Source organism: Erythranthe guttata, chromosome 1 (assembly GCF_056151865.1).
Source record: "Erythranthe guttata isolate IM_541 chromosome 1, IM_541, whole genome shotgun sequence".
In the NCBI taxonomy this organism is placed as follows: Eukaryota; Viridiplantae; Streptophyta; class Magnoliopsida; order Lamiales; family Phrymaceae; genus Erythranthe; species Erythranthe guttata.
Window position 1 is genome coordinate 8,242,904 of NC_142533.1, and position 14,783 is coordinate 8,257,686.

Below are 14,783 nucleotides of genomic sequence, written 5' to 3' on the forward strand. Positions count from 1 at the left end.
TTTGGTTTTACGCCCGCCGATAAACTTGACCATAATTGTGCTTTCATTAACAGTAATTATACTGTCAATGACAGTAATTTAACGTAATTATACCGTCACTAGCAGTACATTAACGTAGTTTTACTGCTGTTGACAATACATTTACAATATGTAATTGTATCGCTGTTGACAGTACAATTAGATTCAACAATAATATTATTGTTCGTACAATTTGTTGACCGGTCAATGTAATAATATTACTGCCGTTGACAGTAAAATTACTGTAAACACAATAATATCACTTCAAACACATCAATATTATTCTTTTTTGGCCTTTTTATTTTGTTTGATTTGTTGACCGATTAACGTAATAATATTACTGTCTACAATAGTAATATTACTGTAAACACAATAATATTACTGTGGTTGACGGTAATATTATTGTGGCTGACAGTAATATTATTGCAACCACAAAAATATTAATTCTTTTAGCATTTTATTATGTGTGCCTTTGTTGAACGGTCAACATATTAATATTAGTTTATTACACAATTATAGTGATGTTTGTTGTGTTAATATTAGTGTGCTAGAGAGTAGTATAACAATAATACTGTGTTAAACAGTAATATAGTTAATGTGACTGTCAACTACAACAATAATACTGTTTAAACAGGCTAAAAAATATTGAAGAACAAAATTCCAAAAAAAAAGTCGATGCCGCGGAGACCGGCATCGACTGCCGGTCAACGACGTAAAAAAAAAGAAAAAATCAACGCCGTCGACGGGCGAAATTGTAATCAAATTGAATAATTGATGAAATTTGGGGTCAAATTGAGGTTAAATTGAATGAAATGATGAAATTGGATCATATTAAAATGTGCGGGGGTATTTTAGTCTTTTACATACCTTCGGACATTGTCTGGATTATTTTATAAAATATTTTCTTGTCTTGACCCCTTTATAAATAAGAGGGTCTTTGGCTAAGCTTATAAGATGTTAAAAGGAGCTTATAAGATGTTTTAGAGCTTATAAGCTCTTCCAAAGTGTTTGGTAAATTCTTAGAAAAAAATCTTAATTTTTTTTAAAATAAGCAGTTGGAGAGCAAATAAGATCTTTTTAAATAAGTACCTCTACACCACCTTTTTATTTAAGATCTTTTAATGAGTAAAAATAGGAAATAAGCCCATTATCCAAACACTCTAAAAATTAATCCTAAAAATAAGATGTAACAGCTTATCAGCTCTTAAAACGCTCTTAACACATCTTATCAGACGTAAAAGCTTATCAGCTGTTTAAAATAAACTTAGCCAAACACCTTCTAAGTAAAGAGAATATATATGGAGAAAGTAAATTTTAAAATTTATATGGAATAAGTGATTCTTATACTATAAATGTGTCATATTAATCAACCTTATTTATGATTGATTGCGCTCCTTTCCTATCTACATAAAAAATGCAATAAATTCAAAAAACATGATGGTTAATTACAATTAATCAAAAAAAAAAATATTAATTGAAAATAAATCCTAGAATTGATGTTGAAATTTAATTAACATAAATGAAAAGGAAAGTAAATCAAAACATTAATATAATTTTCCCTATAATTAATGTTGTGAATGTTGAAGAATTAAAAAAAATAAAAAAAAAAAATGATTTACCTCTATAAAATATGAAATGTTCCCCAAGGTCGTGGACCTAGAACCATATATAGTATAAATTTGTCATTGCTCATGTCGAAACTTTCTAATATTCGTTGATCTCGTCGCACATATTTGCATCTATTGTGTGGTTTGCGGATTTGAGAAATTGTACGCTAATATTTTTACCGTCAAGTTTGTAACCACAGTATGATATTATATGATTTTCAGGGTCTCAATAAAATACTGCACCACGTAAAATTCACCCTGCAGCATATCACAATAGGTTAGTGGTTGCCTACAATAACACTCATATACATGTATGCTTCCAGTGAATATTACCTGGTGAATTTAATCAAGATAGTTGGTAATTGTGAAAAAAAAATATATATAACTATGACATAGTAATTTTTGTTGATAAGTAAAATATATGTAAATTGAAAAAGGGATATAGTTCACCTAACTCAGACTTAATTTTTATTCATTCTTTTCATATTTTACGTGTATATATTTGAGTAATGTGCAAAAAGTACTCATGCATGTGTAATCTTTATCTGCCAAAAACCGCCATATGATAAAATAACTAGTAAAAACCCCCTTATATAAAAAAAGTCAAACGCAAAAAATCCCCATGGAGCAGAACGTGTGTTCCACTCGCTGCTTGTGTGATTTTTTGTTCATTTTTGCTTATGAAATGACAGAATTGTCCCCCAACCCACCCACCACCATCATCATAATCTCTCTTCACTCCCCTTGGCTCTTTTGATTTTTTGGGAAAATTGCAATTCAATCCCCTAATTTAAGTTTTACAAGTTTAGTGAAATTGTAATTTTGCCCCATATTTCATGTTATTTGATCTTATTCAATTTTATCGTAGGGTATATTTGTGTTTTTACGTTCAGTCAATGTTTAAAATCATAATGAGTGTAGTGACTTATTTAAAAATTTACACGGGGAGTTTTTGCTAGTTATTTTATCACATGGGGGGTTTTTGGTAGATAAAGATTACACATGGGTACTTTTTGCACATGACTCGTGTGTGTGTGTGTATATATATATATATATATATATATATATATGGACTTATTTTTTACAGTTGAAAAATTGTTATTTGTAGTTCAAACCTAATGCTATTTGTATCTGAACGCCCAAACCAGAATCGTACGCCCAAACCAGGCGCGCATTCCCGAAATGGACGCTCAAACCAGGCGTTCACCAGCATTTTCCATGCTCAAACCGGGTGTGAAAAATGCTGTTGAGCGTTCACCGAGCGCAATTTTGGAAAAAAACAGCCCTACAAATCGATTTGTAGGATTGTTTAACATCAAATTACAACTGAAATTTCCTACCAATGCATTAAAAACTTTTAGGAATTAAAAATACCTCAAAATTTCAATGAATTTGGCTTGTTTTAATTTGCTTGAATTCGAATTTTTTGAATTTTTTATAAATATTTCGGTTTTGGGGGGAAGTGGGTGAGAGGGTTTGTAGCGAGAGAAGTGCTTTTGGGGTATTAACTGCAAATAGCAAATTTCTAAACCCAAAAAGCATTTCACTATATATATGATGAGACCTCAAAATAATAAGTCACACCTACTTCCTTTGTAATACCTAAAAGAGTTGATATGATGGCAACTGTTTTTCTCTCTGTGCTTCCAAAGTTCCATCCATCATTGAATGTCGTCTCATTGGTTGGAATTGGTACGAGGAATATCCAAACCAAAATCACAATTCACAGTTGTCAGTCAAAGATTAAAAACAAAATTAGTACTACCAAACAAGGAATAAGATCAAAGCATTACTCTTCACATGAAAGAATCTTTAAGGCATTGGATGATTTCATATGCAAGTTCATCATCTTTAACACCTCTCTTTCCCCGCATGTCGACCCGAAACACGAACTCTCCGGCAACTTTTATCCTGTGGAAGAGCTTCCACCCACCGCCTGCGAAGTGGTGGAGGGGTCTCTGCCCGCCGCTCTGGAAGGCGGCGCTTACATCCAAAACGGCCCCAATCCTCAGTTCATCCCACGTGGGCCCTACCACATAGCCGACGGTGACGGAATGCTCCACTCCATCAAATTCTCCAGCGGCGGCAAAGCCATCTTCTGCAGCCGTTTCGTAAAGACTCACAAGTATGTAATGGAGCGTGATTTGGGCTATCCGTTTTTCCCTAACCCGATTGCGTATTTCATTAGTTATAGTTTACGCTTCATATTTTTAACCGTGGCAAGAGGCATTATTGGTGGGAAGATCAATCCTCTTACCACTGGCATCGGAACGGCGAATACTAGTTTATTTGAATTCGCAGGACATCTTTTTGCAATGATAGAGTCCGATCTTCCATATGAGATAAAAATATGTCCAGACGGAGATATACTCACCATCGGCCGCCACGATTTCCACAGTAGCAGCGATGGCGACCTTTTCTTGCATATGACAGCCCACCCGAAAGTCGATGCCGACACGGGTGAAGCATTTGCTTTCCGGAACAATGTTATCCCTCCGTTTCTGACGTTTTTCAGAATCGATCCTAATGGGAGGAAACAAAAGGACGTGCACATATTGTCCATCAAGGGCGTAACGTCGTATATTCATGACTTTGCCGTGACGAAAAGGTTCGCCGTATTCCCCGACGCACAGCTTGTGATGGACCCTTTGGGAATAATGAGAGGAAAGAAAATAATTAGGGTTGATCCTGAAAAAACTCCGAGACTTGGCGTTATTCCGCGATATGCTACTGATGACAGTGAAATGTATTGGATTGATGTGCCTGGATTGAACATGATGCACGTAATTAATGCATGGGAAGATGACGATGATGCTGCGTGTAACAAAATCGTGATGGTGGTTACTAATATATTGCCGGTTGAGAATCTATTGGAACGACGAAATTCAACACATTTATCGTTGGAAAAGATTACAATTGATACCAAAACAAAGGAGGTGGTTAGGTGTATTGTTTCGACCCGAAGCATCGACTTCGGTGCTATTAATCCTAAATACGCCGGCAAGAAAAACAGGTTTAATTTAATGTGTATAAAAATATATTACTATATTCATGACTTTGTAATAAATTCAAGCATGAACAATTAATATATACATGCAGGTACATGTATGCAGCAGCAATAGAGAACTATCCAAAGATGGTTGGTGTGGTGAAGTTAGATTTGTCGCTATGTGAGGAATATTCCGGCGACTCTGCGGTGGTGGCCAGCCGGATTTATGGGGCTGGATGCTATGGGAGCGAACCAATATTTGTCGCGAGAGAAGCAAACAATCCGACAGCAGAGGAAGACGATGGTTATTTGTTGGTTTATGTACATGATGAGAATACTAAAGAATCGAAGTTCATTGTAATGAACGCAAAGTCCCCAAGCCTAGAAGTTATTGCTGAAGTTAAGCTACCTGGGAGGGTGCCCCATGGCTTCCATACTACATTTCTGAGCCAAGTTGACAACCTTATTCCTTCAACTTTGAGGTTCTTACAATAAAACATGTAATATCTAATAAATATGAAGGACAATCTTGAAAAAATGAAATGTAATTAATCATCAGTTGAACAAATCTCCCATCACAAAATATAGACATGCATGTGTTGATATCCCTAGGTATTTGTACATTTGTACTCTATGGTACTCCATCAAATACAATATATGAAAGTGAGATTTGAGATATTGTAATACAAATCCTAATGTTGTGCATCCAATGCATTCTCATTATTTTTATTTTCTCAACATAGTTCTTAAAATTTCATCAAACTAAAGTAATAAGCACACACACACACATACACACACACGTACGTGTATATATATATATATATATATATATATATATATATATATATATATATATATATATATATATATATATATATTATATATATATATATATAAAAGTCCCCAACCAATTAGCATCTTTATTGTTCTAGGTTTAGGGGTTATATCTCTTTCACCAATAACCTCATCCCTTTAATATTTATTATAAATAAAGGAAACATTCATGTATATGCCAATATTATTCCCAACCATTTATACTCAATTATTAATTGTAACCCCAATTTAATCAATTTTGTCCACAAAAAATCAATTTTGATTGTTTTTTTCAAAGACTTTTTTTTTTCAAAAAAAAAAATTTTTGCCGCCGGATTATGGCGTTGACATTTCGATTTTTTTTTTTTATTTTCCTGGTATGTTTTTTTTCCGCCGCCGGATTCTGGCGTTGACTTTTTTTTTTTTACGTCCGCCGCTAAACGTTGACCGTAATTGTGCTATCACTGACAGTAAATTAACGTAATTATACTGTCAATGAAAATTAATTAATGTAATTGTACTGCCGTTGACAATACATTTATGTAATTGTTCTGCCGTTGACAGTAAATTAACGTAATATTATTATTTTTTTATTTTTTGTTATTTTTTTAAATTTGTTTGATTTGTTGACAAATTAAAGTAATTATATTACTGTCGTTGACGGTAAAAATAACTGTAAACACAATAATATTACTGTCAACAACATCAATATTATTATTTTTTTGGGTTTTTTGTTTTGTTTGAGTTATTCACGGAGTAACGTAATAATATTACTGTCTATTATTGTAATATTACTGTAAACACAATAATATTACTGTGGTTGATGGTAATATTACTGTTGTTTTAGTAATATTGTTGTCAACCACATCAATATTATTATTTTGTTTGGATTTTTATGTTTGTTTGAGTTATTCACAGAGTAACGTAATAATATTACTGTCTATTATTGTTATATTACTGTGGTTGAAGGTAATATTACTGTTGTTGAAGTAATATTACTGTCACTCACAGTAATATTAATTCTTTTGACTTTTTATTATGTTTACATTTGTTGAACGGTCAACATAGTAATATTACTCTATTACAAAATAATAATGAGTTTTGTTGAGCTAATATTACTGTGCTAGAGATTAATATAGCAATATTACCGTGTTAAACTGTAGTTTAGTTAATTTTATTGTGTTTAGCAGTAATATAGTTAATATTAATGTCAATCACATCAATATTGTTGTTTAAATGAAAAAAAAAATGTTACAGAAAGAAAAAAAAAAGTCAATGCCGGAAACCGGCGAAAAAATCCTGAAAAAAAAAATCGAAAAGTCAACGCCGAAATCCGGCGGCAAAAAAAATATTTTGTTGAAAAAAAAAATTTGGGTCAAAATTAAATAATGTGTAAAATTTGGGGTCAAATTGAAGTTAAATTAAATTAATGATGAAATTGAAGTATATTAAAGTATGAGGGGGTTTCCTCAAAAAAAAAAAAAGATATGAGGGGCTATTGTAGTCTTTTACAAAAATCTGGACCATATGTGACTTATTTGTAAATAAGTTTTTTGTCTAGATCTCTTTATGAACACTCATTGATGGGCTTATTTGTAATGAATATATATATATATATATATATATATATATATATATATATATATATGGGATAATTAGTGAAAGCCCCCCAATACATTTGATTATATTAGGATGGATATAACCTCATTTTACATATTAGTGAGAAGCCCCTTATTTTATATTTTAATTTAACATAAATTCAAAATTTAAGTGGTATGTCTATATTACCCTTAGTTATCATATAAAATCACCAAACCCTATTTCTCTTCTTCATCTCCCTTTTCTCTCCAGTAGCCACCACTTCTCTCTCGTTTCTATCCCCAACCCCAAACCATATCTCATATGCCCACCGCCACCCTCCGTCAACCGCCGTCGTCGCTGCCCTCCATCCACCGCCGTCGTCGCTGCCCTCCATCCACCGCCGTCGTCGCTGCCCTCCATCCACTGCGTTGTCACTGCCCTCCATCCACCGTCGTTGTCACCGCCCGACGGTGCGGCCCTCATTATTCCTTTACTCTTTTTGAGTCTCTCCAAATACCGGAAGTCGTTATTCAGTAGGCAACAATCGCTCTCCGATTGCCTCGAGTTGCGGCTCTTGCCGATTCATTAAGCTCGAGGATGAAACCGGTAATAAAAAAACTCATCGGAGCAAAGCTGTTAATTCATCATATCTTTTGCCAATTTTAGATCGAATTTTCAGATTCAGTTCAGATCTGTATTCATGAGTTTCGATAAAAATGTGGTTTGTAGTTGATTTTCGATATATTGTAGAGTGTAGTTTATTTGTTATATTAATTTTCTCTGAAACCATTTTAGGTATCCGCAACGGCAATCTGATGTGGCAGAGTGATAATTGACGGTAGACGCAAGGGATTTGCGTTCTTTCTTCACCTGAGAGTCATTGGGGAGTGGTTGAGATGGTGGCGATGGAACAAATCACCCTCACAACCTTCGGATTCAACACATGGTCGGTGGAGATATAGCACTTTCTCGATGGATATGTGACTGTAATGTCCAGCATCTGGATTGAACTATAGTTGTTTAATCTCTTAAATTGAGATTTTTTATTTTATAGTTGATTTAAATAAATTATAGTTGTTTTCGATTTTTATAGTTGGTTTAGGTAATTTTAAAGTTGATTTGATAAATTTTTAGTTGATTTCAATTTGTTATGGTTAATTTTGGTTAATTTGTAGTTGATATAATTTTAGTAAACCTGCTATTAAAAATAACTATTTTTTGTGATTGTTGGTTCGAGAAATAAACGAACAAATAATATAGTTGTTTTCCTTAATCTATAGTTGATTCTGGAAAAAGTCGATTTCGAAAATAGTTGATTACGGAAATAGTTGATTTTGCAAATAGTTGATTTCGGAAATAGTTAATTCCGAAAATTTTATAGCTATTTTTGTATAATCGATATGAACACAAAAAACTAGAAAATAAAAATAATACAAAATTGATTTTTTTTTAAGTTTTTAAATATATAAACGAATATTATAATTAAAAGAAAAAAAATGAAATAGATATTAAAGTAGTGGAGAGTGAATAGTAAGGAAGGGTAAATTTGAGAATTAAAAAAGTTGGACCTATCACTAGTAAAGAAAATGGGGTTGGATCCATCTTTATTAAAAAAATGCTAGAGGGGGTTCTCACTAATAACCCCCATATATATATATATATATATATATATATATATGGACAACAAAAAACTATTTTATTAATAAGGCAAGGGCCCTCATTCTTAGGGTACACAAGACAAGAAAAATGGAAAGAAATAGAATTAATGGAGGAAAAAGTAAGGTCATAATGAGTTATTTTGAGTTCAAAATGACGAAAAAAATCCATGTAATAGTCATGTACCTTGTGCGTACATCAGAATTTTCGGTTGAGAATTCCCCATAGGTGGTTAAGTGACAAAAAATACTACGATTGGGCGTGCCCGTACAATTATTTTTTCTAATCGTACAATTAATTTTTGTAAAGGTAACAGTGTGCAAAAACCAGGATCTGACTATTATTCTTATTATTAGTATTTTGCCTTGTGTGTTGCACTGCCGGATATTGATAAAAAATATAAGATAAGAAAAATTAGAAATTAGCAAACATATATGAAATGTACAATAGCAAAATAATGGAACATTGAAAATGTAAAAATTCACTAATTGGAATCATAATCTATATATCTATTTTAAGTTTTTAACAATAGAATTTAATACACATACATGTGCTTAAAAACAAAGATAAAAGTTAGTGCTGGAAGGGAAAAAAATAAAAAAATAAAAAAAGAAAAAAATTAAAAAGAAAAAACAAACTTGAAGAATTTTTTTTTAAGTTGATCGTGTTTAGCGGGGAAGGGAAGAAAAAAAAAAGAAGAATAAAAGGAAAAAAAAAGGGTCCTATAAAAAAAGAGAGAAAATTTAGTGCTCTGGAAGAGAAAAAAAAAAAGAAAAAGAAAATATATAAAAATAAAAACAGTGAAAAAAAGTTGACCGTGTTTGGTGGGGAAGGGAAGAAATGGAAGAAGAAAAAAAGAAAAAGAAAACAGTAAAAAATAACCGAAACGTGTTCTATAAAAAAAGAAGAAAAAACAAATAATTTTGAATGTGCTATAAAAAAGGAGAAAATAAAGGAAACAAATATTTCACAAAAATATTAAAAAAAAAAACTGTTTTTAGCGTTTTAGGGCAAACATTTCTTTTATATATTAACTAGACAATAATATTATTACTGTAAACACAATAATATTAATGTGGTTGACGATAATATTAATGTTGTTATAGTAATATTGTTGTCAACCACATCAATATTATTATTTTACAATAAATAGACAATAAAAATTAATAGTAAACACCGGAGACCGGCGTTGACCGCCGGTCAACGCTGGAATCCGGTGGAAAAAAAAAGTTTAAAAAAAATTGTTTTGGGTCAAAATTGAATGATTTGTGAAATTTAGGGTCAAATTGAGGTTTAATTAAATTAAAGGATGAAATTGGAGCATATTAAATTATGAGGGGCTATTTTAATCTTTCACAAAAATCTGGACCATGTGTGAACTTAGTTTATAAAATAGTTTATTGTCTGGATCACTTTATGAATAAGTACACATTGATGGTCTTATTTGTAAAGACCCCTTAATTTATTGACCGTTATAAAATGTTAAAAACCTTGAAATAAGAAAATGTTAAAAACCTTCAAACAAAAATATTAGGTATTTTTTTTTTCTAGAAAAAGTTAAGCGGATACTCTTAATAAAATTTATCACCTTCTCTCTATTTATCACCAAGCAGCGTTGCATTATGGTTGCAAAATCACTTGATATATTTTTCCGGATGTAACATGTACAAAACCCTCCTTAGATTTCAATGTTGATGTAACTTGTCGAATGTCCTATACATAGACCTCCCTGTAGTCATCAATGTACATTGAAAAGCCGATAAGTCATTAAACCAAACATATGGCACTAAGAAAACAATTAAATAATGATATCATTATTATACCAATTAAAAGTTGTGATATAATAAAATTTAAATCCTCTTAACTATGTGATCCGGTCAGATTTAGCACGACCCAACAAGGCAAGGCCCAATTGAATTGGCCCATGCCCAATTGAACTGGGTCCATGTACAAAGAGGAAATAAAGTCACATGGTATAGGTGACGAGCAGGTGAGCAGGCGAGCTTCGAGCAAGGTGAGCCGGCGAGTAAGGCTAACGACGAGCGACGAGCAATGACTGACGAGTAGGAAATGGCAAGTGCCACCTCATTGCTTAATCACTAAGGCTTGGACTTGAAGTCACATTATCAAGTAAATTGAATAAAATCGTTGAAGTCCACAAAATATCTCTTCTATAAATAGAAGAGATATTTCACCTTCTTCACAACAACAATGACAATGGAAACAAGACAACAAAATCACTGCTCTTCCTCTCCATTTATCTCTTTTTTTTTTCTTACTAAATATATTTTAGAATGAGAGCCTTTGAGGTGTTCTAACTTGGGCGTCGGAGTGCTAACGCCGGGAGCACCTCTCCCGGTCTTTTTGCAGGTCCACGATGAACAGGCCCAATACGGAATGGACTTGGAGGTTCGGAATTCCTTGAAGGGGAGAAACCCAGCCGCATCAAATGGCGCCGTCTGTGGGGAATTGAGCGTTAAGACGTCGATTTTTCAACTACTTCTACTGTAAGCAAAACACCTGTGGGAGTGGATGTTAGTGAATCGAGGAAGATTTCTTGGGCTTTCCTTAAAATCCACTGCATCACCATATTTGTTTTACTTGTGCGATTTCAATACATATGAGGCAGACCTGGGTACATAAAACGGCCCAAAACCTCAATCAGAGATGTTGGATCTGGAGGACTCCTTAGAGCTCGAAGTTGATTTGCTTTAATGATCTTGATTCATGGGAGTTTGATTTCCTAGATTTATTTTTTGGCTTGAAGCTTTTCAAGCACGCAGTATTCTCTCGAAATGAATTCCGGATGTTTATATTTACTGCTTGGAGCTCAATTGTCTGATTCTGACCCAGGTTTTGCCAACTCAATGTCCGCCGAGCTGAATTTCGCCGACTCAATGTCCGTCGGGCTGAATTTCGCCGACTCAATGTCTGCCGAGCTAAAATTCACCGATCCAATGTTCGTCGAGCTGAGTCTCGCGACCCAATGTCCGTCAAGCTGAGTCTCGCGACCCGATGTTCCTGAGCCGAATTTCGCCGACTCAATGTCCGCCGAGCTGAAATTCACCGATCCAATGTTCGTCGAGCTGAGTCTCGCGACCCAATGTCCGTCGAGCTGAGTCTCGCGACCCGATGTTCCTGAGCCGAATTTCGCCGACTCAATGTCCGTCGAGCTGAGTCTCGCGACCCGATGTTCCTGAGCCGAATTTCGCCGACTCAATGTCCGTCGGGCTGAATTTCGCCGACTCAATGTCTGCCGAGCTGAAATTCACCGATCCAATGTTCGTCGAGCTGAGTCTCGCGACCCAATGTCCGTCGAGCTGAGTCTCGCGACCCGATGTTCCCGAGCTGAATTTCGCCGACTCAATGTCTGCCGAGCTGAAATTCAACCGATCCAATGTCCGTCGAGCTGAGTCTCGCGACCCAATGTCCGTCGAGCTGAGTCTCGCGACCCGATGTTCCTGAGCCGAATTTCGCCGACTCAATGTCTGCCGAGCTGAAATTCACCGATCCAATGTTCGTCGAGCTGAGTCTCGCGACCCAATGTCCGTCGAGCTGAGTCTCACGACCCGATGTTCATGAGCCGAATTTCGCCGACTCAATGTCCGTCGAGCTGAGTCTCGCGACCCGATGTTCCTGAGCCGAATTTCGCCGACTCAATGTCCGTCGGGCTGAATTTCGCCGACTCAATGTCTGCCGAGCTGAAATTCACCGATCCAATGTTCGTCGAGCTGAGTCTCGCGACCCAATGTCCGTCGAGCTGAGTCTCGCGACCCGATGTTCCCGAGCTGAATTTCGCCGACTCAATGTCTGCCGAGCTGAAATTCAACCGATCCAATGTCCGTCGAGCTGAGTCTCTCGACCCAATGTCCGTCGAGCTGAGTCTCGCGACCCGATGTTCCTGAGCCGAATTTCGCCGACTCAATGTCTGCCGAGCTAAAATTCACTGATCCAATGTTCGTCGAGCTGAGTCTCGCGACCCAATGTCCGTCGAGCTGAGTCTCACGACCCGATGTTCATGAGCCGAATTTCGCCGACTCAATGTCCGTCGAGCTGAGTCTCGCGACCCGATGTTCCTGAGCCGAATTTCGCCGACTCAATGTCCGTCGGGCTGAATTTCGCCGACTCAATGTCTGCCGAGCTGAAATTCACCGATCCAATGTTCGTCGAGCTGAGTCTCGCGACCCAATGTACGTCGAGCTGAGTCTCGCGACCCGATGTTCCCGAGCTGAATTTCGCCGACTCAATGTCTGCCGAGCTGAAATTCACCGATCCAATGTCCGTCGAGCTGAGTCTTGCGACCCAATGTCCGTCGAGCTGAGTCTCGCGACCCGATGTTCCTGAGCTGAATTTCGCGACCCGATGTTCCCGAGCCGAATTTTCGCCGACTCAATGTCCGCCGAGCTGAAATTCACCGATCCAATGTCCGTTGGGCTGAGTCTCGCGACCCGAAGTTCCTGAGCTGAATCTCGCCGACTCAATGTTCGCCGAGCTAAAATTCACCGATCCAATGCTTTCTAAACTGAGATTATACATGAAAATATAATCGTAATTTGAATTTTCGCTTAATTATGATAAACTATAAATTTGTATAGGGGCTGACTTGAATTTATTTCGCTAGAGGTATAGAGTAGAATAACTCGCAAATTATTCTATGAAGATAGGGACTTGGCGAGATGGATTTTCCTCAGAATAAGCTCAGCTTTAGTGGGATTTCTCGAAAGAGCTCACAGTGTTGGACATTCCGCTAACTTGCGAATGTATTGGAGTCCGACTAGCAGAAATCCTCCGACGAGCAGAATAACTCAGACGAGCGGGAGATATCCAACGAGCAGGATCTCCCTAACGAGCTGGAGATATCCGAGGAGAAGGACCTCGCCCACGAGCTGGATCTCCCTGACGAGCTGGAGATATCCGGCGAGCAGGATATCTCCGACGAGCAACATACCTTCGACGAGCAGGATCTCGCCGACGAGCAAGAGATATCCGACGAGCAGGATCTCTTTGACGAGCAGCATACCTCCGATGAGCAGGATCTCGCCAATGAGCAGGAGGTATCAGACGAGCTGAAGACATCCGACGAGCAGTATCTCGCCGACGAGCAGGATCTCCTTGACGAGCAAGAGATATCCGACGAGCAGGATCTCTCCGACAAGCAAACCACCTTCGACGAACAGGATCTCGCCGACGAGCAAGAGATATCCGACGAGCAGGATCTCTTTGACGAACAGCATACCTCCGACGAGCAGGATCTCGCCGATGAGCAGGAGGTATCAGACGAGCTGAGGATATCTGACGAGCTGAGGATATCCGACGAGCAGGATCTCGCCGATGAGCAAGAGATATCCGACGAGCAGGATCTCTTTGACGAGCAGTATCTCGCCGACGAGCAAGATCTCGCCGACGAGCAGGAGGTATCAGACGAGCTGAAGACATCCGACGAGCAGTATCTCGCCGTCGAGCAAGATCTCGCCGACGAGCAGGATCTCCCTGACGAGCAAGAGATATCCGACGAGCAGGATCTCTCCGACGAGCAACATACCTTCGACGAGCAGGATCTCGCCGACGAGCAAGAGATATCCGACGAGCAGGATCTCTTTGACGAACAGCATACCTCCGACGAGCAGGATCTCGCCGATGAGCAGGAGGTATCAGACGAGCTGAGGATATCCGACGAGCTGAGGATATCCGACGAGCAGGATCTCCCTGACGAGCAAGAGATATCTGACGAGCAACATACCTTCGACGAGCAGGATCTCGCCGAAGAGCAAGAGATATCCGACAAGCAGGATCTCTTTGACGAGCAGCATACCTCCGACGAGCAGGATCTCGCCGATGAGCAAGAGATATCCGACGAGCAGGATCTCTTTGACGAGCAGTATCTCGCCGACGAGCAGTATCTCGCCGACGAGCAGGAGGTATCAGACGAGCTGAAGACATCCGACGAGCAGTATCTCGCCGATGAGCAAGATCTCGCCGACGAGCAAGATCTCACCGACGAGCTGTATCTCCCCGACGAGCAAGATCTCGCCGACGAGCAGGATCTCCCTAACGAGCAAGAGATATCCGACGTGCAGGATCTCTCCGACGAGCAACATACCTTCGACAAACATGATCTC

At 37.6% G+C, this 14,783-nt stretch overlaps 1 protein-coding gene across 1 annotated transcript; it reads left to right on the forward strand.

Annotated features, from left to right (window-relative positions):
- Positions 1-3,088: 3,088 nt before the first annotated feature.
- On the forward strand, positions 3,089-5,304 carry LOC148772766 (zeaxanthin 7,8(7',8')-cleavage dioxygenase, chromoplastic-like). Its single transcript, XM_088821089.1, has 2 exons — positions 3,089-4,638; positions 4,725-5,304. The coding sequence occupies exons 1-2, from the start codon at positions 3,242-3,244 to the stop codon at positions 5,107-5,109; spliced, it is 1,782 nt and encodes a 593-aa protein (XP_088677215.1). The 5' UTR covers positions 3,089-3,241; the 3' UTR covers positions 5,110-5,304.
- Positions 5,305-14,783: the final 9,479 nt, after the last annotated feature.